At 49.7% G+C, this 26,019-nt stretch overlaps 2 protein-coding genes across 2 annotated transcripts in view; both read left to right on the top strand.

Moving 5' to 3' along the window:
- Positions 1-26,019, top strand: part of pdk2a (pyruvate dehydrogenase kinase 2a) — a 195,083-nt gene that overhangs the window by 72,759 nt on the left and 96,305 nt on the right. The window lies entirely within an intron of this gene.
- On the top strand, positions 9,451-20,457 carry cdk5rap3 (CDK5 regulatory subunit associated protein 3). Its single transcript, XM_088622769.1, has 14 exons — positions 9,451-9,582; positions 10,045-10,090; positions 11,305-11,436; positions 12,094-12,194; positions 12,944-12,992; positions 14,142-14,320; positions 15,367-15,503; positions 15,604-15,748; positions 15,842-15,937; positions 16,395-16,476; positions 17,988-18,076; positions 18,779-18,984; positions 19,813-19,984; positions 20,317-20,457. Exons 1-14 carry the CDS (start codon positions 9,577-9,579, stop codon positions 20,380-20,382), a joined length of 1,506 nt encoding a protein of 501 aa, XP_088478895.1. The 5' UTR covers positions 9,451-9,576; the 3' UTR covers positions 20,383-20,457.

Genomic DNA, 26,019 nt, shown 5'->3' on the forward strand with positions numbered 1-26,019 from the left:
CATGGAAATCTTGTTGCCTTTTGTTGCATGGTGGTGACCAAAGGCATGTCCAATTTTGGTGGCCGCCTGAAAGAAATGAATACCGAAACAGGGCAGATGTTCGATTGCATGGTCGAAGGACAGGAACAGGGCACTCTCTGCCACGACAATTTTCATGTGTAGGATCAGTCTGCACACTTCAGTGAGGCTGCTTTCAAGTCTGTTACTACATTTAGGCTCTCTTGTCCTACATGTCCTTGCACAGAGGGAAAAAAGGAAAATCATGGATCCTACCTACAGATATTCGATTTTCATCTAGAACATGTATATTACTGTACATCTGGATGATGTAGAATAGGGGAAAGTAGAAGGGCTTAATACATTTGAAAGGTAACTGCCAGGGTGTCCAATGCCCATACCCACAGTGACTACAGGACACCTGTATCAGGTTGTTATTCTCTGTGCCTGATCACAGTGGTTCAGATTGTGTAAACAGCTGAGCTAGTGCTCCACCCAACACACCTCACTGGAAAAGAGCTGCTGCACACTGTTGGGGGTGGAGGGGGGGGAGTTGAACAGGGAACACACCTTGAATTCTGAGAACCTAATCTGTCCTCTGCCCTGGACAGATCACCGGGAAACTGAATGGCCGATTGCACTTTCTTTTCAAAACGTTGCCTTTGCAACATGACAACAGGAGAGTTTTTTTCAGTCTCCAGTCTTCCAAGTGAGTCACGGACGACAGGAGCCGTATTCTACAGAAAGAGATCTTGGTCTTTCCTGGAACTGGCTGTCCGTGCCTGTTGGCTGTGATTTTGTACCACAAACGAGCTGAGGACAAGATAACCCGCCCAGTAGCCCTGCCTGCAGAAGTGGAAAAGGGTGGAAGAGACCCACCATCCAGTGTGTGTGCCTGCATATTCCTGCCTTCCTGCAATCACTGCTGTAGTCTGTCATTGCAAACCCTTGTTCTTTACAACAATATTCTTCAAATTAGATCACAATCCAACAGATTTGACAGATCCCTACTGACTAGGGAAACCAGTTAATACTGGGGTTTTTCTAATCCTGGTGCTGGGAATCCCCATACATGTGATTTCTGTTTCCCATAAGCAGTCAGTTACATAATTGCAGACCTAATATCAGGTTTAATTTGAAGTCTGCTCATTGTTTCCAGCTCCAAAACTTGTAGGAAGTGGCTTTTTGGCTGTTGCCCTGCACTACCTTCAAATCTCCCACCTCTGTGTGGATGAAACACACACACATTCAAACCAAGCGGGAGAAGAGCTCAGCCACAATGAAAAAAGTGTGTCAGTCCCAGGGATCGAAACCAGGGAACGCCTGAATGAATACACTTTAGATAAGAATCTAACTCTCAGGTGAGACAGGATCTCAGAATGCGCATTCATTCTTTTCAGATGGTATCACTTTGAGCCCGAGCTGTGTCATTACCCAGGTGTGACCTCGATTCCCCCCACACTGATTTGATTCACAATTGATAAGGAGCTGTGAGGGTGTGAGCGGGCCAGGATATCCTTAGAATTCTATAATTGATTAATTGTTTTCACTAAGCAATTAAGAGCCCTGGTGGAATTAAAAACCAGCACACTGTCTGGCTCACATGGGGCTGCAGAGATAGAATATTTGTACAGCGCTTTCATGCGTATGCATTTATTAATGATTAATATTAACATTATTAATAATAATTGCCGGGATAGGCTGGGGCTCCCCTGCGACACTGAAATTAATTGAAGAAAATGGATGGATATTAATAATAACAACATCCTTTTGCAGTCCTACAGCACTTTCCATCCCAAAGGATCATGTGCAGGAGGGGACCAACTTCATTCAGCAAGCAAACTGCAGACCCACCTCAGTGACACCCCAGCACCCCCACAGCACACAGGGGGAGGAGTGAAAGACTGCTTCGTCCCTTGCTATGTATTAATAACCGAGAAGTAGTGTTTTATACTGGTCTGGATATTGACAGGTGTGATGTTTAAGAGGGAATTTGATCTTTACTACATACTGTAGCTAAATATTTTTTTCTACAGTTAAGACACAGAGGCTGTTTGCACATCTCTGTCTTCATACCTGTGCCCTAATCATCCTTTTGCAAACAACACTCAGCTGCTCCTAGTCGTCAGTAAATGTAATTAGAAGATAACAGCTGAATATCTGTAGCTTACTGACCTATAAGAGAGGCCAACACAGCTTCTAGTTCTGGAAGAGGAAATTGGAGTTTGAGATTTTTCTACAAGGCATGGTGGTTAGCATTTGCTGCCTGGCAGCACTGGGGCACTGGGTTCGGCTCCTGGGGTGCTGTCTGTGGGGAGTTTGCATGGTCTCCTCATGTTCACATGGGTTTCCTCTAGGATAATGGGCGTCTGGGAAAACTGGCCCTGGTGAGAGTGTGTGCACGTCTGCGTTTGTCTGTGTTTCTGCCCTGCAGTGGGCTGCCATCCCATCCAGGGTGAATCCTGCCTTGTGACCGTTGCTTTCCCGGACAGGCTCCAGCTTCCAAGACCCTGAATTGGAAGAAGCGGTTGTTTAAAAAAACAAATGGATGGGGTGTTCTATATTAAAGTCCTTCCAAAAGAAAAACCAGAGACTGTCTGTCGGTGGGCAGGGCCACGAGACTCCAGCCAATCACGGGTACAGAAGGATGGTGACGGATGGGTTAAAAAGAAGGGAAGTCCCGCCCTGAGCACTAAGAGAGAAATCAGAGACGGCGCAAAAGAGAGAGAGAGAAAGACAGGGCTTGGAGGCAGGGAGCGGCAAGGAGGAGGGCGTGTCTGGATTCGGCCCCGAGCACAGAGTGACAATGGCCAGGGTGCGGCCAGGAATGTGGTGAGAGAAGCCCACGGGGAAATATGAGGACACTGCCTGTCCAACCAGCTGCCACTCCAGACACCATGATGGGGCTCAGCAGGTCTGGGTGCCTGTCAGCAGAGCCTTTAGGTGCACGTTGAACTGGCATCTGTTCAAGGGTCCTGTGCACAGCAGAGCCTGTTCCATTTCCTATGGGCGTCCCCCTGGCTGTGAAGACCCTGCTGGTGGCGGCTGGTCCCTGATCCAGTTCAGCCGTTCAGGGCTCCACCAGGAAGAAAATGCCCAGAGAGCCCGGGCTGCAGGAATGGAGGCGGATCTGAATGTTCTGGAGGATCTGTGAGCTCGTCACCCCGCCCGCAGGCTGTGAAAGGGTGAGACCAGTCGCAGAGACACCCTGCGCCAGCCTCTCCTGTCATTGTTCTCCTGTCCCCATTGTTCCCTCCCCCCTCCAGTGCTGGCTGGGGCTGCTGTGCAACTTTGCACCACTCTGCCAACAGAGCAGGCTTCCTTTCCCACGAAGGAGAGCTTTGCATCAGAGCCACTGTTTACTAAGCAATTAAGCCTGAGGCGTCAGGGTGCTAAAAATAATCATGATGATTGCTTATTAATAGCACTTTTCTGGACACTCCACTCAAAGTGATTTACAGGTAATGGGGATCCCCTCTACCACCACCACCAATGTGCAGCCCCACTTGGCCATACTGCGCCACACATCAGCTCTCAGTGGGGAGGAGAGCAGAGTAATGTAGCCAATTCATAGATGGGGATTATTAGGAGGCCATGATTGGTAAGGGCCAATGGGAAATCTGGCCAGGACGCCAGGGTCACACCCCTACTCTTTTCGAGAAACGCCCTGGGATTTTTAATGACCGGTTTTACATCTCACCCGAAGGACGGGGCCTGTTTACAGTATAGTGTCCCCGTCACTATACTGGGGCACTAGGTCCCACACGGACCACAGGGTGAGCGCCCCCTGCTGGCCCCACTAACACCTCTTCCAGCAGCAACCTTAGTTTGCTCCCATCCAGGTACTGACCAGGCTCACACCTGCTGAGCTCCAGTGGGCTGCCAGCTGTGAGTTGCAGAGTGATATGGCTGCTGGCTATATCATAGGACAAGATGGGACATCTGAGTTCCCTGAGCAGCCCTCTTCTAAGAACTACAGCAGTCTGGGCCTCCACTCGGGGCCGCAAACTGGAACTCGCCTCCGGTCCGGAATCCGGTCTTCCGTTCGGAAATTCAGTTCAGCCGTTTTGTTTTGCAGGCTGCGTCAAGAGAGCGCAGAGGGTATCCTACTTTCCAAACATCGTAAAAGGAAGAAAGGCAGGAGTCACCGGGCCTTAGGTTTACTGTCAAGGGTGTCGCCGCTGGGGAAGACCGTGCCATAGAACAGAGCAACAGTGATCGCTTAGACAGTCCCCGCAGGGCTGTTTTTATTGAGAACGCCGTGCAGAGACTCGGTGGGGCGCTGTGGCAGGAACAGACATGGCTCCAGAGCTGCTTCCCACCCAGTGGACAAGACTGAACACAGAAACATGCCGATGGGCACGATCTCTTTACAAGCTCACAGAGTCTTCTCTGTGTGCTGCAGGCTGTTCTGTTTTCCCAAGGACCGGGGACTCTCGTTCCAAACATAACTTTTTTCTGATAACCACAATAAAAACTCCAATGGAATGTTGCATTACATCCATGTCATCTCTTATTGCTACATTAGAATATTGTTCGAATGTACAGAATATTATATTATTGTGCGTGCTGTCTTTCCTTTCATCTGTCGCCGAGAGGGAAAACGTTTTGTAGAAGCAGATAGCTGATGCAGATGTGAGACATTTCTCTGTTTTATACAATCTCAGCTCCGGCACCACCACAGTCTCAGACCATGAGCCAGCAGCTGAATTTGCTCCTGAACCTGAAATGCATCAAATAACTTTTCCAGCGCACAGATGTTTACCGCGATGGAATCCGACACAAATGGCGTCTGGAATGTTAATGCCCAGACTGAAGGCAACCCTCTGTCTCCGAGGCACCTTTTCAATTTGTAACTGACTCACGGCCTCCAGAAAGTTAAAGGTCTATCTAATGACTTCCGCTAAAGTTCTCAGTTTCACAGTGGACAAATCGTTTCCCTCTGCTAATGACGGGCTGCAGGCATTGGGGTTTTTCACAAAAGGGAAATTTCCATAATTTGAATCTAATTGATCGGGCCTGGGAGGCAGGGAGAGATTTGCCATACAAGGTGCTTGTGACCTGCTCTGCACATGCAAATCCGTGCAGATGGATCTGACCTTTTCATGGGAGCTGGGTTACAAGTCGGCTGATCCAGGGGTGTTGTGCTCCAGGGTCCTTGGGCCAGAGGCCCTTTGGGAATTGAATCCGGCTGAGCTATTAATTCAGAACAAGAGAACAGTAAGAAAGGTCACGAATGAGAGGAGACCACTGAGCCTGCTGGCTGGATTATCACCACAGCCCAGAATCTCCTCTCATCCTGAGGGATCTTGCACACACACACGTCAGGAGTCCTGACACCAGCCCTGCGTCTTTGCCAACCTTGGACGTGGGCTCTGGACGGCATCCCATAATTTCCACAGAGGCTCTCTGATGCCTCACCTGATTGTCTTGGCTGGAGGGAGTGACTTACATTGACTTTTGTGGACATCTTGCAGGATTGTCAGCAGCTGATCACACAGCTGTGTCTGGTGGAAATGCCCCCTGCTCTGCTCTTGAGCCAGCGGGACAGGCAGAGAACAGGTCGCCTGTCAACGATCTTTAGCATTGAGAGTTTTTAGAGAGAAGAATGACACATTCTGTGCTGAATTGACGCCTTGGCAACTTCGGCCTTTTTGTTCTGCTGTTTTTCCAACAAATCCAGGAGGCCTCCAGAGAAAGTGACTAGAAAAGGGGTTTCCCTGCTCCCTAACAGTCCAGAGCTGAGACTGCTGGACCAGAGCTGGACTGCTGCGCGATTCAGGCAGTGCCAGTCCACACAGGCGTGGGGTGGGGGTACTCGTGCTTTGCCTGAAACCCGTGGGGAGCCGAGAGACCAGGAGTAAGTAAATAATCCCGTTTGTCCCCCTCTTCACTAACACACACTGCTGTAGTGATCTGCCCCCTTATGAAGATCCTGCACCCTGCAGCTGCCTTGCCTGTAACTGCAAGCATTTTGAGCAAAGAAAGACTCTGGATGACCCAGAAAGGAAATGTACTGGGGCTTCTGCTTTGCCTTATTGTAATTTACTGTGATCTGGGCTTTTTCACTATGGTGGAGCAGCTTTTGGAGGGAGAGGGGTGCACCACTTCGGGAACGATCATTTCATGGAGAAAAGGGGGTGCAGAGCACGGTTCTGATTTTCCTTTCCTCAGCGGATGCTCTCCCTGATGAGCAGCACAATGGGACCAGTCCGCTCAGCAATGCACACGTGGAATTGGAGCAGGTTCAGGGCACAGCAGTGTGCGGTCACACTTAAGGCTTCTGGGCTTGTAACTAGAGGATTGCAGGTTCACATCCCTGCTGGTACACTGCTGCTGTACTCTCAGGCAGTGGTCACCAACGTTAAGACTTCAAAGCCATTAAGGTGGGCCTGTTGAAAGAAAGGTGAATGGACAACAGCCCCTAAACAGGATAGAGATGATGAGATAATGGAAATATTGCCTTGGTTCCGGGAGTGCTAGTGCTGTCCAGCAGTGTTATAGCACATTAAGCCTGGAAGAGTGGTTAATGACACAAGCCTGGTGACTGGGCTGCTTCTTTGTGTGCAGAGGTTACTGTTATCATGATCACATTGTGCAGCAGCAGAAATCTTATATATTAGTATCCCTGGTGACCCCTTTGTAATTTCACTTCAAATGAACAAAAAAATCGATGTCACAGTAAAGATTAGATGTCATAACTTTACTTCGGCACAGAATGAAACTGCAGGTCGCCACTGATTTCCCAGACTAGCACTCATCTTTAAAAATGACATTTCCTCTGCGAAAAAAATATTTTTTTTGGGGGGGTGGGGGGGTTCGATTTCCATTTTATTTCCCCGTGTTTTGAGTTGGACCCTTCCGTTTCCGAGCCTCCAGGCTGGGCCCAGCACAGTTTACACAGCGATACCGTTCTGGAGGCAGAGGCCTGCACAGCAAGTGGCGCCAGAGGAGCACCGCTTATAAAGAGCCGTACCTCCCCGCCGTGCAGTCTAATCAAAGTCCTCACAGGGAGAGCGGACACGGGAGATAAGGCGTACTGTAAATACTGCACATAAAAAACCTGTAAAACCAATATTTCCTTTTGTGCAACAGAGACTGGGGCTAAAAAAAAAACAAGTGAAAGGCAACACGCCTGTTTGCAAGGAGTGGGAGCGAAACTCCAAGTTGACCAAAGGCAATGTCCGATATCGGCAGGATCACAACACAGCGCGTTGTTTTGCGAGGATGCGAGCAGTTACACGCCATTGCTTTGGACTAATAGAACCCTTCTGCAACAGGTTTGAAGCGAGTGGTGATCTACAGACACCCGGAAAGCTGGCCTGATCGTGACCCTGGAGGACCAGTGTTTCGGACCCCTGCTACAGTGATACGCACAGACAAAGCAAACGGACGCCCGTGTTAAGGCACCTGCTTTTTCTGGGCTCACTCGAAACCCTGGGTGGGGCTCAGTTCTATGTGCTGCAGTGTTTACACATGACACAGGGAGGATCTGCCTTTTGTTTTGTCCGATCACGTCCCCTTTCAGGCACAAAATCTGATTCACACTGTGTCCAGTGCTACTGCATTGCTCACCTTTTATCGCCCTTCCTAGTATTCCTTATCCTGTTCCCTCTGGATCCGGAACACAAAAACAATAGGAAAGATCACAGACAACAGGGGGCAGTTCTGTCCTTCTAGCACGATGGGTTCCTTGTAGCTCACTTGATCCCAGGATTTCTCCTGGGAAGCCAGGGTGTTGGATTCAACAGTATGGAACCGGTAGCTTGTTCCACACTCCCACCACCCTTTGTGTAAAGCACATCTTTGTTTTAAATGCACTTCCATATAGCTTTCCTTTCCTCCCATGTGCTGTGGAGCTCTAGCTCTGTTTTATTCAGAGCTTCACCTCGGTTCTCCCCTGCCTTGCCACGTCCTTCAGCCCTCAGCGTTTTGCTGCACGGTATCTGTGCCCACCGCTGCTATCAGCATGAGCTGTGGGTCGATAGAGCCTGGGAAAAGCTCACAGGACACCGTGCGGGCTGTCTGTGGAAGAAGTTTGGCTCAGAGCTCCAGCCCCACAGTTACCCAACATAACACCAGAGACAAGGCCATTCAGTGTGTCAAATGTGTTTAACACACGTGTTTGTTGCCACTTTTAATGTGACAATCATTCTCAAGAAAGAGGATTCACCCCACCCCCAACTGTGAACTTTGCTAGGGTCTTGGAAAGATACCACACAGATTTACCCGACTAAAAGTTCACAACACTTCAAGTGAACACTGAGGAGCTGTCTGACTGTTCGTTTTTAACGAGGGGCTTATTTTACATGAAACGATTGAATAACATAATAATAGTGAAATGTAGCGCTCTCAGGTTCACGTGGGTATGCGCCCTACCTGCTACCGCCTCAGGTCGGCCCCCCAACTCGAACCCGGGCCTCTAGCGTCACTCCACAGGGACCCAGCCGGTTGAGCCAAAGGCGAATCAATCTCCCGTCAGCCCGACAGCTGTGGTCCCTGCTATTCACAGAGAAGGGCGGTGACGTCGCCGCGCTGGGAAGCCGGCTCGCACAACCTGTACTGGGTTTGCAGGCAGTTAAAGGTGTTTTTTTTATTTAAGAATATTGATATTTTATTGTACTGCTGTATTGTACAAATATTGTAAAATTCGGAAAAAGAGCATTTATTTATAGTAACTTTATTAGCCATTCTGGGTAAGTTTCACATTCATAAATCAAAATGGTCTAATAATACTCCCCTTTTTTGTACTTTTGAGGTGGAGTTGAAACTATTTAAATTCTATTTAAAAAATGAGAAATAATAAAGCAAGGAAAAAATATATGTAAAAAAAAATACAATTTGATCCCATAATCTACTTCATTACCTCTGGCGGTTAAATGTTTTTTTCTGTTTGTGTTTTTTTCTCTTGTACCTGTTTCTGATCCTCTGGTTGTAGTTGTATTTGTACATTCTTTATACGTTTAATAAAAAATCATTTAAACAAAGCAACCTGCAACGCCGGCCGTATGCGTTACAGAAATAATAAAATTAAAATTAAATTTCAAATAAAAGTGATAACAAAAGGTAAAAATAAGGAAAAACAGCCTAGTCTCAGCAGCTGGTGTCTTCTTTTTACGAGATATTGCTATTTCATTCATATCCTTTTGACCACGACGGTGATGGTTCCCTCTAGTGGTACAAAACCTGGACAATATACTGAATTTACAACGGAGTTTAATGGAATGCACTGCCACCTATTGGATAAATATCGAAATTACTCCTGTAGCTATAAGCCATCACCAGCACTGATCCTACACTTTGGTCATTCTACAAAATCATTGGTTGGTTTCCATGTCCGTTTTAAGACCATGGGCTATTAGATTGGCTACTCCTCGACGGAACTTCAAGGGCGGAATTTTCTCTCATTGGTTAGGAAGGGTCTCTCCAGCGCTCTGATTGGTCTATAGTTCCACATGGGGTGACGTGTCAATGTCGGTGTAAATACATGGCTGTTCTGGGCGTCTGTCAGTCAGCTTGAAGAGAAATAACCAGTTCAAATGCTGATTTTAATTTAAAAAAGAAGCTACATAAAGTACAATGGAGGTATTTTAAGAGTTTGGGATCTGTAATTGTTAATTCGTCAGAAACTAAATAATATAGATACGCGAGGCATATTTATACATTAAGAATTTAAGCAATACAGTTATCTGTTATGAAATTGTCTTTAAAGCTGATGTTTTTTTTAACTGAAAGCGATAAAAATGTAACGAGGAGCTGCGAACAACACTTTTTTAATAACCTACTGGGTCAGGGATTATAGTTCTTAACTCAAATCCGCACGGGCCTTTTACAATAATGAAACTGCATGTGGTTAAGTTGTAATCATTACACTGTTGTTGAGCTTGATTTCAACATATCTGCTATCGTTTATTAACACAGGAGAGTCTGTTACTGGACGTTATGGTCCTTGTGTGACTATAACTGACACGCAAGGATACTGATGTCCAGACTGTGTTTTAAGGCTTGTTTTACCTTCGAAAAGTAAGTTTTTAATCTTTTTTACAGGACTATCAGAAGCTTCCTATTGACATCCAGACCAGCAAGCTCCTAGGTAATTATTCCGGGACAGTCCAGGCTCTTGTTAGTGATGTGTTGACTGTGAGAGTTCTCTTGGATTCTGATTGGGCAAGTTCACATCTTTCAGAAATAGAAGATAAACTGTAGAACTAGGGTGTACATCAGCAGTGTTTGGGAGACACATTAGCCACTGGCCAGTGCTTTTATCAGTACAACCTTCAGGCCCCTCTACAGATTGTAATAAGGAAACAGACATTGTTTTTTTAAATGTCTCTGTTTGCCCATTTTATCTGCAATAGGGTCATAGGGATAAAACATTTAACAACTGGAATTTATGAGCCTGAAATGGTTTTGGGGGCTATGCAAAGGGTGTTTTATTTCTGTCTCTCTAATTATAACATGTGATATGAAAGAACTATACAGGTTTACCAGAACAAGTTTAGTTCTCCATAAACTTTCTCAGAACAGGATTTAATTAAGTGTTACTATTTAATTAAGTGCATTGTTATTCTACAGTTTAGGTCGGTTTTAAGCATGTTTGATTTAAAATTCATCCTGGTGGGACGGGGATGTTTGGGGAGGGCAGACAGAGTCCGAGGAGGGTGGGTGAGGCCTAAGCCAGCAGCCATATCACCCTGCAACTCACAACTGGCAACCCACTGAAGCTAAGCAGGGTTGAGCCTGGTCAGTACCTGGATGGGAGACTCCTGGGAAAAACTAAGGTTGCTGCTAGAAGAGGTGTTAGTGGGGCCAGTAGGGGGAGCTCACCCTGCGGCTCATGTGGGTCCTAATGCCCCAGTATAGTGAGGGGGACACTATACTGTTAACAGGCGCCGTCCTTCGGATGAGACGTAAAACCGAGGTCCTGACTCTCTGTGGTCATTAAAAATCCCAGGGCGCTTCTCGAAAAGAGTAGGGGTGTAACCCCGGTGTCCTGGCCAAATTTCCAATTGGCCCTTACCAATCATGGCCTCCTAATAATCCCCCTCTATGAACTGGCTTCATCACTCTGCTCTCCTCCCCACTGAGAGCTGGTGTGTGGTGAGCGTTCTGGCGCACTATGGCTGCCATCGCATCATCCAGGTGGGGCTGCACACTGGGGGTGGTGGAGGGGATCCCCATTACCTGTAAAGCGCTTTGAGTGGAGTGTCCAGAAAAGCGCTATATAAGTGCAAGCAATAATTATTATTATTATTATTATAATAAACTCAAGACCTGTCTTCAGCCGCTGTGTGTGTGTCCTGGCAGACTGGCTGGTGGACCGGCGACACTGCAGTCTGAAGTGGCAGGCCGCAGTGCAGAGCATCCGGGAGAAGATAACCACCGCCGTGCAGGACATGCCGGAGAGCGAGGAGCTGCGGGAGCTGCTGTCCGGCTCCTGTGAGTGACGGCCTGTGTGCCCTCCCGGACCTCGAGCACCATGAACAAGGGAAACTGACACGTATCTCCGCCAGCAGCGAGTGCTTATGTGTACAGTACCTGCATATTTAAATCTGTCACTTCGTACTGTCCTGTTGGAGAACAGAATAATACTGTGCAGAAAAAGGAAAATACTATTCTGATTGACTGTATAGCTTGTGTGGGCTATTATTAATTAATTATTAGCTTTACTGTATCCTTCCCTATGCTATGTTCCATTGACTTTTTTGTAATTATTTTGGCTTTGCTGAAATTTGTTTTCCCATTTCCATAACATCTCTTATTATTATTATTATTATTATTTTTCTTGTGTGGCCACCCAGTTTGTGTGGCTCTGCTCTCACCTGGCAGCCGCTCATGTGGGGATTGAGGCAGTGTAGGCACGCTCCTCTGACCCCCCCCACCCCTTCCTTTGTCATGGGTGACAGCCTGCGGCAGTGCAGGGGGCGTCCCTGGGACGTCTCGGGGGTCACAGTGCTGTCGGAACCTCCCTGCGATGGAGAGACTTTGTGTCTCTAGTTTCCACAGCTGGCCCGTGCCCAAACCACTGTGCCGGGTCACAGAACCGTTACTTGGCCAGAGAGTCACCCACAATGTCTTTTCTCCTTCTGGTTCCAGACATCCACTATTTCCACTGCCAGAGAATAGTGGAGATCCTGAAGGACACAGAGGCATCTTCAAAGAACATATTTGGGAGATACTCGTCTCAGAGGATGAAGGTGAGGAAAAGAGCTTGTCCTGGTGGAATGGGCTTTTGTAACACGGCGCAGGATTTCCCTGCTTTCCGTTGGCTAACAGTAGACACATGCTCTGGGTGGATGCCGGGCAAATTCTTTTCCGGTGATACGGCCACCAGCCATATCACCCTGCAACTCCCAGCTGGCAGCCCACTGGAGCTCAGCAGGGGTGAGCCTGGTCAGTACCGGGATGGGAGACCTCCTGGGAAAAACTAAGGTTGCTGCTGGAAGAGGTGTTAATGGGGCCAGCAGGAGGTGCTCACCCTGAGGTCCATGTGGGTCCTAATGCCGCAGCATAGTGATGGGGACACTATACTGTAAACAGGCGCCGTCCTTCGGATGAGACGTAAAACCGAGGTCCTGACTCTCTGTGGTCATTAAAAATCCCAGGGCGTTTCTCTAAAAGAGTAGGGGTGTAACCCTGACGTCCTGGCCAAATTTCCCATTGGCCCTTAACTATCATGGCCTCCTAACAATCCCCATCTATGAATTGGCTACATTACTCTGCTCTCCTCCCCACTGAGAGCTGATGTGTGGTGAGTGTTCTGGCGCACTATGGCTGCCGTCGCATCATCCAGGTGGGGCTGCACACTGGTGGTTGTGGTGGAGGGGATCCCCATTACCTGTAAAGCGCTTTGAGTGGAGTGTCCAGAAAAGTGCTATATAAGTGTAAACAATTATTATTATGATTATAATTATGATTATGATTATTTTCTCTTTGTCTGCTGCAGGACTGGCAGGAGATCCTGTCTCTTTATGAAAAGGATAATGCCTATTTAGGTAAGGCCGAGCGTACTGGTGTGAGATTTCCAGAGGGGCCTGGCAAGGGGCAGTTTCCCTTACAAATACATTTATTCGTTTGGCAGAAGCCTTTATCAGAAGAGACTTAGAATCACCTCTGGGCGGTATGCAAGTGGTGCAGAACACGGTAGCAGTTACTGCTTATCTGTTCAGTCGCTCTGCAAAGCACTGGGCTCTTTACTTCATCAGCTGGGAGTCATCACAGTAGCCATGAGCTGATATTTATACAAAACTAAGGTGTTTTGGAGAGTTTCGGAATTGAAGCCTTTTTTGAAAAAGCTGTTTCTGGGCCGCATGAAAATCAGACCAAATACATGAAGAGAAACACCAGCCTGCCACTTTCCAAGACCTCAGCTGTTTGTAGTCTGTTCGTTCACTCTGACATTTCTTGCTGCTACAAGTTGTACTGTGCAGGTCTGCAACACTGACTGTGTGCACCACTCCCAGTTGAACTCCTTCAGTGCCAACCTGCTGTGGCTTGGGCTGATTGTAATGTTGAACCCAGTTTTCATCTTATTTCGGTCCTTATCGTTAACTAGCACTCCGGGTAATATTTTTCACCATGATCAAAGATTCCATGCAAACCGTTGGTCATATCATCACTGTAGTCCGTTACAGTAAACCCGTAGCTTAATGGACTACTAGGGAGTGTCTTAAATCATGACTGATGTTTGTTTCACCCCCAAAACCCACGATTACATAAGAAAAATAAGTACTATGCGTAAGCTTTCTGGATCTTTTGAGTTATTTTTGGAACATTTTCCTGTGCTTTTTTATCATAAATATACAGTTTATTTTGTGGCATAAATATAGTGTATAAAATTAGCTAAAGCAAAGGAAACACAAACAACACCCATTGTAAGCAATTGACTGGTATTGTTGGAATCGTTGAGTTTTAAAATTCCTGAGAATTTGTTCTTACCTTGCTGTATTATGTGTGCGTTTCCCCTTTATGGTGAGGAAAGTCTGCTATTTCTGATTTTGCCCAGTAAATGCCAAGGCTGTTAAAGCAAGGGTTTACTATACTGCCCCCTGCCTGCCTGGAGCTGGGTCTGGGTTCCGGCGCTGAGGGCAGAAGCCACGCTGTGCCGCACTGACCGCTGTCCTCTCTCTCCCCGCCGGTGCCAGCGGAGCTGGCCAGCCTCCTGGTGCGCAGCGTGACCTACGAGGGGCCGGCGCTCAGGAGGCAGCTGGCCAAAGCCAAGCAGCTGCAGCAGGAGCTCAGCCGCAAGGAGCTGGAGTGTCAGAGCGGGGCAGCCGACCTCAGGGAGCGCTACTACTGCGCTTGCAGACAGTACGGCATCACGGTGAGGCCGCGGTTGCACCTCGGGCACGGTTCCTGTGGCAGCAGGCCAGCAGGCGTCGCGCGTGTGAAGGGATGGTGTGTGGAGTGGACGTGCACGAGAATCAGAGTGTGCACTTACACTTAGTAATCAGTGAGAGGTACAGTTAGTCACGAGAGATCACTTCATTGGCCATATACAATTTTCTTGTTTTAGGAATTTGTCTCTTCACAGACCCCAGCTTGCCCTCCATGAGACACACAGACAGGGAGAGAAGCTGGGGGTCAGAGCGCAGGGTCAGCCATTTATACGGCGCCCCTGGAGCAGTTGGGGTTAAGGGGCTTGCTCAGGGGCCCAACAGAGTAGGATTCCGGCAACCTTGCAGCCACATGCGCAGATCCTTCGCCACAGGGCCACCACAAAACCCAAAATTGTTTAAATCGTTAAAGTGCGGACCGCGGGCGGCCGGTGTGGACTGACTGTGTACTGACAGCATGCAGACCATCTGGAAAACCGGAGCATTCGGGCCCGGACTACCAGACTCGGAGACAGTTTTTCCCCCCGCACTATCAAACTGTTAAATTCCCAGCCTCTCTCACTCTCACCTCACCTCTCACCTATGATCTGAACCTCACAGTGCCTTCTTCCTTTCTTTCTTACCAAAAACCCAAACACACATCGAAAATCTACCTCTACCATACATGTCAAAAACTCACTCCCCATAATTTCTATCCCTTTATTTTATTCTGTTGACGCATATTTTTGCACATAACCTGTTACCTTTTTGTTGTTTTGCACATTGCCTGTTGTTGTTTTTTGCACATTGCCTGTTGTTGTTTTTTGCACATCGTCTGTTGTTGTTTTTTGCACACTGCCTGTTGTCTCTGTCTTTCTTTTGCTACACAATTGTATTGTTGTTGTTGTTGTTTTTTTCTCTTTGTACTACTTATGTCCGAGAGCTAGCTAAATAGCATTTCGTTATACCATATACCACGTATGTGGGTGTAATGACAATAAACTTGAAACTTGAAACTTGAACTTGAACAGCGTGCTGCTTGCGCTGTCCTCAGGGACACGATGTGAAGAGGGAGCTGCAGGCGCTGGTGAAGGACCTGCCCTCGGGCCTGGGGCGGCTGGGGCAGGAGGCGGCCTGCCTGGAGGAGCCCATCCAGCTGTATGGCGCCTTCACACGCTTCGTCTGTGACTGGTGAGCCTGGCCGGAGCCCCACGGCGACCCCCCTCCCCCCCTCTCTCGCAGAGCCCCTTCCTGTCCCCCGTTCACCACCCCCTCCCTCTGCCCCCGGCAGGTCAGGCCCCCTCCTCCCGATGCTCACGTTCGCCCAGAAGCGGGGGAACGCCACGGCGTACGAGTGGAGGACAGGGGTCGCCCCCACAGTCGTGGAGAGAGCCCCAGTAGAAGATGCCCCGCCCGACACCGTCAGCGAGGAAACGGTGAGAACGTAGGGGGAGCGCCAGTCTTTCAGAGCTCGTTTGAGGGCGCGGCACCCGGAAGCATCTGCAGCAGTGCTGTTGTGTGTGTTCCAGATCGACTGGGGTGACCTGGGCGGCGCAGGAGCTGACTTGGGGATCACAGTGGAGGACGGAGTGGACTGGGGCATCAGCCTGGAGCCCAGCGCAGATGTGAGTTGGGTCCTGCTGGTCTGGGGCAGCCGTGCCGGATGGGAGGGAGACGCCTGGGGTGATTTCTGTGAAACACAGGACTAGCGGACACAGGGGAGGGAGCGATGGCTGCTCACCCTCGCCCTTCTTCTCTCTCACTCCGTCACCCTCTGTCTTGCACTCGCACTGTTGGGCCTGAAACGGCGTAACATTCGGGGGCTTTACACAGAGGGTTGTGGGAGTCTGGAACAAGCTACCCCAGCCATTTGTCAAAGCTGATACCCTGGCTTCTTTCAAAGAAAGGCAGGGTGAGATTTTCAGGTCAGTTAGCTACGAGCAGCCAGACCACCTATATGGGCTGAATGTCTTCTCTTCTCAGAAAGAAACTGTGTTCTTATGTTCCTGCGTAGCCTTTTCTCTTTCTTTCACATTAGTCTGTTTTCACTCTGCCTTACTGCTTCTTCCTCTCTGTCTGTAGGAGGCTGACTCTGGTGGAATAGACTGGGGAGAGGAGACAGCCAGTCCAGTAGAGATTGAAGTCTTGGAAATGGGCACTGACTGTAAGTGCCCTGCTTTGAAGGAGACATTTTGATCTTTATCTGCATATTTCAAAATGTTAAAATGGCATATTTGTAAAGGGCATTTTCAGATTTCTGCTGAGAAACTTAAAACGGGTTATATTTATTTTTCCCACAAGGGGGCAGCATCTTTCATTTTGTTTTAGAGTTGGAGTACTGACGTCTTCCACCAGGTGGCAGTGCATTGCTTATTCTGCCCTGCCGTCAGTTGCCCTTGTGCTTGGGAGCTGAAGTGGGATGTGTGCCAGCCTGGCGCTGTGCCCTCCAAGTTTGTATTCAGGAGCCCTGCTGGTATCTGCAATGCTGCCAACTGGAACTTTTCAGCAATTAGGCCAACCTGGTTTTTGGCCTGGCTGTTAAAAGCCTCATGCAGAGATTTTAGACAGACACTTCTGGTTGGCTTACAGACTGGTGCATTGCAAGATTTGGCCTGAGTTTCAGCAGAGAGCTGCGAGATGCCATTGCAAAAAGGAAAGCAGAATCCCTGTGGATGCAGAGACCCTTATGCTGTCTCCTCTAAATTGTACAGCTCAGTGAAGAATGCATGAGCACACAGAGCACTCAGTTAGTCAGCAAGAGGATATTGTATCTCCCCCCTGTCGGCACTGCCCCCAGCACAGTAGACATCTTGCAAAACCCCCTTCACTTCGGTGCAGAGCAGGCCCGGGTCTCCCACCAGCGGATTGTTAGAATTGAAATGAATCTGTCGTTACGGCTAAGTGAAATTAATTAATCAGTATCAAACAGCCTGGCCTCTGGTTTGTCCCAGCGCCATAGGAAATGGAAGCTCTGTGTGTCTGCAGGTTCGTGCCTCTGCCCAGGGGTTGTGTGTGGTGTGTGTGTGGTGTGTGTGGTGTGTGTGGTGTGTGTGTGGTGTGTGTGGTGTGTGTGGTGTGTGTGTGGTGTGTGTGGTGTGTGTGGTGTGTGTGGTGTGTGTGTGTGGTGTGTGTGTGGTGTGTGTGTGGTGTGTGTGTGGTGTGTGTGTGGTGTGTGTGGTGTGTGTGGTGTGTGTGTGGTGTGTGTGGTGTGTGTGTGGTGTGTGTGGTGTGTGTGTGGTGTGTGTGTGGTGTGTGTGTGGTGTGTGTGTGGTGTGTGTGTGGTGTGTGTGGTGTGTGTGTGGTGTGTGTGTGGTGTGTGTGTGGTGTGTGTGTGGTGTGTGTGTGGTGTGTGTGTGGTGTGTGTGTGGTGTGTGTGGGGTGTGTGTGGGGTGTGTGTGTGGGGTGTGTGTGTGGGGTGTGTGTGGGGTGTGTGTGGGGTGTGTGTGGGGTGTGTGTGTGGGGTGTGTGTGGGGTGTGCGTGGGGTGTGTGTGGTGTGTGTGGTGTGTGTGGTGTGTGTGGTGTGTGTGGTGTGTGTGGTGTGTGTGTGGGGTGTGTGTGTGGGGTGTGTGTGTGGGGTGTGTGTGTTTCAGGGTTTTCACAGGCCTGGATCCTCTGTCAGTCCAATGGCATTCATCCTCGGTGTGTGTGTGTGTTTCGGGGTGGGGTGTTCCCAGGTCCTGACGGAGTCGCTAGGGGGGAGGACGCTCTCACTCTCTTGGAGAACCCCCAAACCCGGAGCCAGTTCATCAACGAGCTCATGGAGGTACAGTGACTCCCCTTCTCGGTGTGGACCCCAAAACACAGCAATATGAATAATACTGTATTAATACTTACTCCAGTTAAGTCATTATACAACGTATTTCCCTGTATTTAGTATAAATCTAAGAGCCTTATTAGACAGTTATTTGTAAAATACCTAAACAGTCATCTGAGATTCAAATCATTGTTTCATTTGCATTTTCTTCAGACTGTGTCCTGATTTTTAGAGAAGCGCTGAATGAGATGGCCCTATTTGCACTATGCCAGTGGCATAGAAGCCAGCAAAACACATGAAATCATTCATTTTAAAAACCCCAGTCATCGTTCCTGGAAATCATCCATTTGCTTGAACTGAGAACTGAGAGTGGGTTTCATACTGGAAATTAAAAGGGAGGATTGTGTGTTTTCCCTCAGTTTTGAGCTTGTATTTTGCTAAATGGCCTCCCGAACCCCGCGTTTTTGAGCGCGAAGAAACAGTGTTCGCTGGAATTAAGAAGTGAGACTGTTTACAACATCTGTGCGTCGCATCTGGTAGAAATATGTTTAATGGAATAATTACCAACAGCTTGGGCTCGCAAATACAAACGTGCATTCTGTAAGTGCAGAGCATGGAGGCTCCAGGAGGCTTGTGCTTGTGCAGAAGCAGGAAGGAGGCCGTGTGCTTCGCGGTCACCGCATTGCTAAGGGAGCCCTTCTCCCCGTGCAGCTGGAGCTCTTCCTGGTGCAGAGGCTGACCGAGATGAGCGAGGAAGGGGACGTCCTGGCCATGAGCCAGTTCCAGCAGGCACCCCCTGTCATCCAGGCCCAGACCCGGGACAAAGTCCAGGCCATGCTGAGCCAGGTGCGCTCCATGCTGGAGCAGCTGACCAACCTGCGCATGCAGCACCTCTTCACCATCCAGGCGTCGCCAAGGTGAGGGCCGCTGGGGGGCAGCCAGGGTGTGGCGGGGTCATAGGTCAGACAGCACTTTCACCCAACTTACCCAAAGGGCAGCTTTTGCTACAGCAGGGGGTAGAAAAGGGGTGGTTTCTGAATACGATCAGCCTGACTGACTGATAAACAGACCTTCAGACATATTGTAAGTATTAGTAACCCTGCATGTGAAACCATTTTATTTCAATCACAAATCCCTTGAGCAAATGACCATCTAGAATACTTTGTAAACAAGGGTGCAGATTTGACATGGTAAAAATGCAACACGTGATCTCGGAGATCAAGAGTTAGAGTTAAATTAGAGAATGACCTGGTCTCACTGGTGCTTGAAACGAAGCCGGTGTAGAGAGGTGTCTGCCTGCTGACAGCGTTAACAGCTCTGGCCCAGTGCCTCAGTAGCCGGCCTGTGAAAGACCTTCGCTTTCACGAATCAACATGGCTGTGGATCCTGTGGCAGAAGGGCAGACCGAGGGACAGCAGGGGAAGCTGGCGGCTGAGCGCGTGCGGGTTGAAACCGTGGTGCTGTGGCTCAGGATCTGTGCGTGTGGCTGTGGGAGGTTGCCGGTTCAAATCCCGCAGCTGGCAGAGGAATCCTACTCCACTGGGCCCCTGAGCAAGACCTTTAACCCCAGCTGCTCCAGGGGCGCTGTACAATGGCTGACCCTGCGCTCTGACCCCCAGCTTCTCTCGCTGTCTGTGTGTCCCATGGAGAGCGAGCTGGGGTCTGCGAATAGACGAATTCCTAATGCAAGGAGATCTTATCTTATCTCATGTCTCTGTGCGTGTGTGTGTGCACGCGCGCGGCAGGTACGTGGAGCGCGTGACCGAGCTCCTGCGGCAGAAGCTGAAGCAGGCGGAGATCCTGGCGGCGAAGCAGCGTCTGCAGGAGGAGCAGCGGGAGGAGGCCCTGGCGGAGCAGGCAAGGCTGGAGCCCAAGATCGACCTGCTGGCCCAGAGGACCCGCGAGCTGCAGAGGCTGGTACCGTGGCCCCCTTCCTTGCCCTGCGCGTGGTATTTACAGGACTGTCCGGGCTTCTGAGTTAGCTTTACCCGCCACAGGAGAGGCACAGCGTGGGGCGTGAACCCGCAAACCCCGGGCCTCGCCTCCAGCTGAGCCACCTGCTTCTTTCACAACGGTTTCAGTTACTTCTTAATATAAGAAAAGCCACCTGAGTTTTTATTTACCCGAACAGGTATGTTTAATGTTGCTGTTAATGTTGAATAGGTATGTTTTGGCTTCCTTGGTGTGTGTGTGTGTGTGTGTGGGCAGTTAGTAATAAAGAATCCCTGCAGCTCCTTCTCATTTTCCAGATCGAAGCCGACATCTCCAAGCGATACAACGACAGGCCTGTAAACATGATGGGAGTCACCGTGTGAGAGTCCGTCCCGTGCAGAAGACCACCAGCCCCCTCTCTTTGACAGTAAATAAAGTATATTGTGTTTTGATGAAAAGGTTCTGTGCGATGCTGTTGTTAATCAGCATTCCCCCCCCCCCAACTAAAACACACACTGCAAAGAGCCTGTGCTGTAGCCAGCAGTAAAATGAAAATTAATGCATTGTTTTTACTGGTGTCTCCAGGCACCGCTGCTGCAAATTAAACCCGCTCTCTTGAATAATTTAGTCAAGTCGTGTCTTTGCATGGAGCTCAGGTGGCTAAAAATTGGTTAAATGAAGTTAAAAAACAATTGAAAAAAACACAAAAGCTGGTAGCGCACAGGGACCAGGAGTAATTACACCATGAATCTGCCCTTCTGACCACGAGCCAGGTCCCTCCAGTGTCTCTCCTCCACCCTGCCAGGCCTGTGGCATTTTCCTCTCCCTCCTGCACCCTGCACCCATTCCGGGTCAGTGAAGGTGCCGCTGCGAGTCTGTCAGAGCTGTTGTGCGTTTGCAGGGCCTGGCGCTTGTGTCCTTGAAGTGCAGCTCGGGCCTCTCCGTGGGCTGCCGAGCCCTCCCCCGGCGAGACGCGTTAAGGGCGCGTGGGTCCGAAGGGGGGGGGGAGGGGGGGGTCCGTCTTTCCCCGACTCCGGAAATCCGTTTCGGCCGGGTTCAAGTCTCTGGCCTGGCGTGGTGCCTCCGGGCTGCTGGCACGCAGAGGGGGGGAAAATCACACACACACACAAACACTCGCAGTGCCATCCAGCTGCCAGCTGGCCCGCAGAGCTGCTCCGATTAATACAGCGGGCGCCATTTCATTAGGAGCGCCGGCGCGAATCCCATCTCCACACAGCCGGAGTTTGGCCATTTGCATAAATCCAATCTCTTAATGTTTAGCTCCCAGCTCCCTGACAGTCATTCCAGAGCTCTGGCGGCTAGATCGGTGGAGCCTCTTTTAAACCGAAACCCCCGTTCAGCCTCGCGCCTTGATTTTATTGGCCTGCAGTTCTGCTTCCCTCTGCTTACACGCCGCCCAGGGACTGAGAGGCATCTTTTTCTATCGGTGCCTCTGCAGCCATAAAGTGTGGTAAATACTGTTCAAGTATTATTATCCGTTGGTCTTGTCTCTGCTGCGTTTATTGACGTCTCTGTCACCCTGGCACGTTGCACTGACAGTGTTCACACACACACACACACACACACACACACACACACACACACACACACACACACAAGGCCCAGTGGACACACTCTGACATCCTGCTGATGATTTGGGACAATGGGAACCCAGACCCCAGACCCTTCTGTTTCTCAAAAAAGCAATAGAGCAACATTCAGTCACTGGCCATGCATACTTAAGACTCAGGTGGATTTTCTGTGAGGGTCAGTAAAAAGACTTTCTTCGCACCAGACTTGAAACCATGCTTCTGGAGAACTCGTATTTGGAAGGGAGGTGATAAAAAGGAATGTTTCCAATTGCAGATTGAAGTGTCCTAGAGCTTCACCTATTTCTGTAGCAGGGTGGGGTTTGTAGACCTGGATTTCCAATGCGGTGTCGGACATTTAGTGAACGGTGATGCTGTGCTGCAGGAGGTACTGTCCTTCAGATGAGAGTCAACGCCGTAGTCTTGGCTAGTTGGTCATTAAACGTCCCGTGGTGCTTTCAGAGGAGTTGATGGCCTCACTGCAGTGGGGTGAGTGCACATGAAGGGACCCTTCCTAGATGTGAAGTACTATGCGATCCTTTGGGATGCAAAAGAGCTACATTGATGCAATTAGTTACTGTTGACTGGAATAACCTGAGTGAAGTACCTTGCTCTAGGGTACAACGGCAGTGTCCCACCTGGTTTTTGACCCAGTGGTGCAGGCAGAAGAGTGCCACCTGCTGGTCACCTTATTTAACTGCAGCCCACCCTGTATGACTTGGCAGGATGGAGCTGTTGAATTTCCTCATGTGTAGGTGCGTGTTTGGCACAGCAGGGGGCAGAAGAGAGCAGTTGTAGAAAAGGCAGCCAGCCACAGATCTTGTATATTTAATCTCAGCAAACACCCGCTGTTTAGTATTTTTTTTCCCCGATGAAGTGCGCCGATAGTTAAGTCTGCAACTTAATCTGTTCTGTCAGAAGGTAGAGTCTGTTCACATAAAGGTAAATATTTCTCATTTGCAATAATAATAAGATGGTAAGAGTACGTGTACTTGCAGCACATTAAACTCCTCAGTAACAGTTACATTTCTCACCCCAGGATGACTCCTTGTCACTTTTATCTCCCCTCGCTGAAAAGGGGACAACTATCACACCGAACACAGGAACTTAGAGAAGCCATTCAACCCATCTAATAATAATAAGAAGAATTGATCACACTTATATAGCGCTTTTCTGGACACTCCATTCAAAGCGCTTTACAGGTAATGGGGATCCCCTCCAGCCCCACCTGGATGATGCGCCAGTACTCTCCCCAACACAACAGCTCTCAGTGGGGAGGAGAGCAGAGTGATGAAGTTCATAGATGGGGATTATTAGGAGGCCATGATTGGTAAGGGCCAATGGGAAATTTGGCCAGGACTCCAGGGTTTCACCCCTACTCTTTTCGAGAAACACCCTGGGATTTTTAATGACCAGGACCTTGGTTTTACGTCTCATCCGAAGGACGGCACCTGTTTGCAGTATAGTGTCCCCGTCACTATACTGGGGCATTAGGACCCACATAGACCACAGGGTGAGCGCCCCCTGCTGGCCCCTCTAACACCTCTTCCAGCAGCAACCTTAGTTTTTCCCAGGAGTCTCCCCTCCAGGTACTGACCAGGCTCACACCTGCTGAGCTCCAGTGGGCTGCCAGCTGGGAGTTGCAGAGTGATATGGCTGCTGGCCGTATCTAGCCTGTCTGGCAGAGCCTAATTGATGGGCAGGGTCTCATACAGCTAATTCCTGCAACGACCCGGGATGTCGGCTTCATCAGCTTGGCAGGGCCGCTTGTTCCATACTCCCACAACCCTTCATGTAAAGAACCCTTAGAATGAGCTTGTTCCAGGCTCAGCCCCCTTGTCCATCCGTAGAGTGCCCACACTACAATTTCTAGGCGAGTGTAGGCCACCTGCGAAGGAGGACCAGGGCCCCTCAGCTGCGATCCTGCCCTGGAGTCAGCACTCTCAGGGCTCAGAGAGCCAACAAAGGCCACAAACGACAGGAGGCCATTCGCCCATCTAGTGAGAGCAGGTGAGACGTGACCTATAGATTCAACAAGCCTGGGAACAGGAGAGCCAGGAAAACAAGGAGCTTGGAGTCTGGAATTCACCTATTGAGGACATGGGCTGCTGAAGGAGGGAGCTCTCCTGGCACTAAAAGCAGGGCTGTCTCTTTAAGTGGCTCAGGTAAGCAGGCGGTCCGCCTGATTTTATTTTAATTTCATAGCAGAGCAGCTTGATTCATGGCTGTGTGGCCTCAGCTTTGACTCCAGTAACGACTTTCCATCAAAGTGAAAAGTGGAATGACAGCCCTCATTATTCCTACTGCTTGTTATCACAGTCCAGAGGAGGGCCGGGCTCTGGGCTGCCTTTCAGCGAGCAGGGACAGTGAGTGATGGCCACTATTAATCACCCTTCCCGCGGAGAGAACACCACTTTCACTAGGAAATAGATAAGGTGTTATGAACTGTTTACAACGTTTGCTATCAATTAACGTCAAAGATTTCACCCCAGCCTTCTGCCGGAATGTAGACAGAATCTCAATTCTCCCCTCCCTGCTACTGTTCCTCAATATCTCCCTTCCTTCCTCCCCTGCCAGTCGAGCACAGGCTGTTCGCTGGTGTGTAATCCTCCACACCCCCCGCAGGCTGAGCGCAGTGGCCTTGGGTGGAGGTCAGAAGGACGGGAAGTCAGTCTGGGGGGGCTCAGCTCTCGGTGGGCAAGTCAGAAGGACGGGGAGTCAGTCTGGGGGGCTCAGCTCTCGGTGGGCAAGTCAGAAGGACGGGGAGACACTCTGGGGGGTCAGAAGGACTGATCTGGGTCCTGTGCAGAATTTTCTTTGTGACTCCAAGGGCCAAAAAAGTGAACTTCACAGAGTGCGCAATGATGAGAGGGCAGCAGCTCCAGGAGACAGACTCCCCAGACTGACCCCCCGTCTTCACGACTTGCTCACAGAGAGCAGAGCCTCCCCAGGCTGAGCTGAGCCTCCCGGGGGTTCGTCCATGCTGTCCCACAGCAGCTGCGCCTTGCTGGGAGGAAATTCACCTTCTAAAGGCTCCTCCCTGCCCCTCACCCCACCAGCTCCTGTAGCTCCAGTGCCCAGGGCCTCCCGTAGGTGGGGAGCAGTGCTGTAGCCTCTCCTAGACCATCAGATCAAAGCTGGGGCGCCTGTCTTGTGCTTTACCTGGGTGGGTGGAGCTCGAGGTCATGGTAGCTACTTGGGTTTGCCAGCTTTGGAACTGGGTGCAGAAGTGACGTCGCTGTTGGTCATCACACTTCTCCGTCCACTTCTCCCTAACAGCAGGAGGGACAGCAGTGTGCAAGGTTGCAGCATGCATGACTTCCCAATGGGGAAAATCAAGGGGATTTTGACTTGAGCTGTTGGTGTTTTTAGTCATGGCTCACAGCAGGGGGAAAGGTGGCAGCAGTGTGGACTTTACCCAGGCATCTAACTCTTGTGCGTCTTCGATCTGCTCTTCATCCCAACAGAGAGAAGCAGAAAGACTTTGAAAGAAATAAATGGGGTCCACCTGCCCGTGGCAAGAGATATGGTATCAGGACATTCAGCTGTATGGAATGCAGCCTCTCCTTTGTCTTGCCTTACCTTGTGTTTAAAGTTACTGATGGATGCTGGACGATGGACAACTTGGGTGAAATTGCAGGTTTCCCACTGTGTGCCTCAGGTCAGAGCTCGGCCACAGAGACCAGAGCACAAGGCACAGACCTGCTTTATAAGTTCTAGAAAGGCTAAGCCACAGGTTGGAGAACTTGCTTGTGTGCTGATCCAGCAATGAAAGAATTGCTCATTTAATCTTATTTTATTCCCATGATTCCCCCCCACCCTGTGCCATTATGGCTACTCCAGGGGTATGTAGCCAAACTATTACGAGAGGAATCTCTTTCAGAAGAGCAGTAGGAATCCGTCCTCCAGACAGATGCACATTTTGAAGCTCCAGGCTGCAGACCCTGGGCCCTCCCTGACACGAGCTCGGAATTCAGCTCTCCGGGTGTCTGTCAGAGTCTCGTTTGTGGACACGAGACCCAGACTGCATGAGACTCTCACTGCATCCCCTGACACCCCTCCCTGGGTCTCACTGGGCCACCTGTATCCCAACTCCAAATCCATCCTAAATGTGTTTGAGGTTTGCTTTTTCTGGGCTATATCTTTTCTTCCTTAAAAACCACAACACAGGAAACAAACCAGAGGAAGAGGAACAGATTGGGTAGCTGATCTGAGAGGCTGATCCAGCTGTTTCCTGAAAGAAGCTAGGGCATTGGCTTCAACAACAGGCCAGGTAGCTTGTTCCAGCCCCCCACCACCCTTTGTGTAAAGAAGGGGTCGCTTGTTCTTGGTCTTAAAGGCACTCCTCCGTCCTCTCCTTTGTGTTTCCCTTTCTTCTTTCCCTGTTTTTGGTGAGAAGTCCCTGCATCTATCACCATCAGAAATGCACTG

The sequence above is a fragment of the Lepisosteus platostomus genome, chromosome 28 (assembly GCF_059453375.1).
Source record: "Lepisosteus platostomus isolate fLepPlt1 chromosome 28, fLepPlt1.hap1, whole genome shotgun sequence".
Classification (NCBI taxonomy): Eukaryota; Metazoa; Chordata; class Actinopteri; order Semionotiformes; family Lepisosteidae; genus Lepisosteus; species Lepisosteus platostomus.

Coding starts and splice junctions, on each gene's coding strand:
- cdk5rap3 (XM_088622769.1), top strand. Junction 14,321..15,366: donor GCAGACAGTACGGCATCACG/GTGAGGCCGCGG, acceptor CGCTGTCCTCAG/GGACACGATGTGAAGAGGGA. Junction 18,985..19,812: donor ACCATCCAGGCGTCGCCAAG/GTGAGGGCCGCT, acceptor CGCGCGCGGCAG/GTACGTGGAGCGCGTGACCG.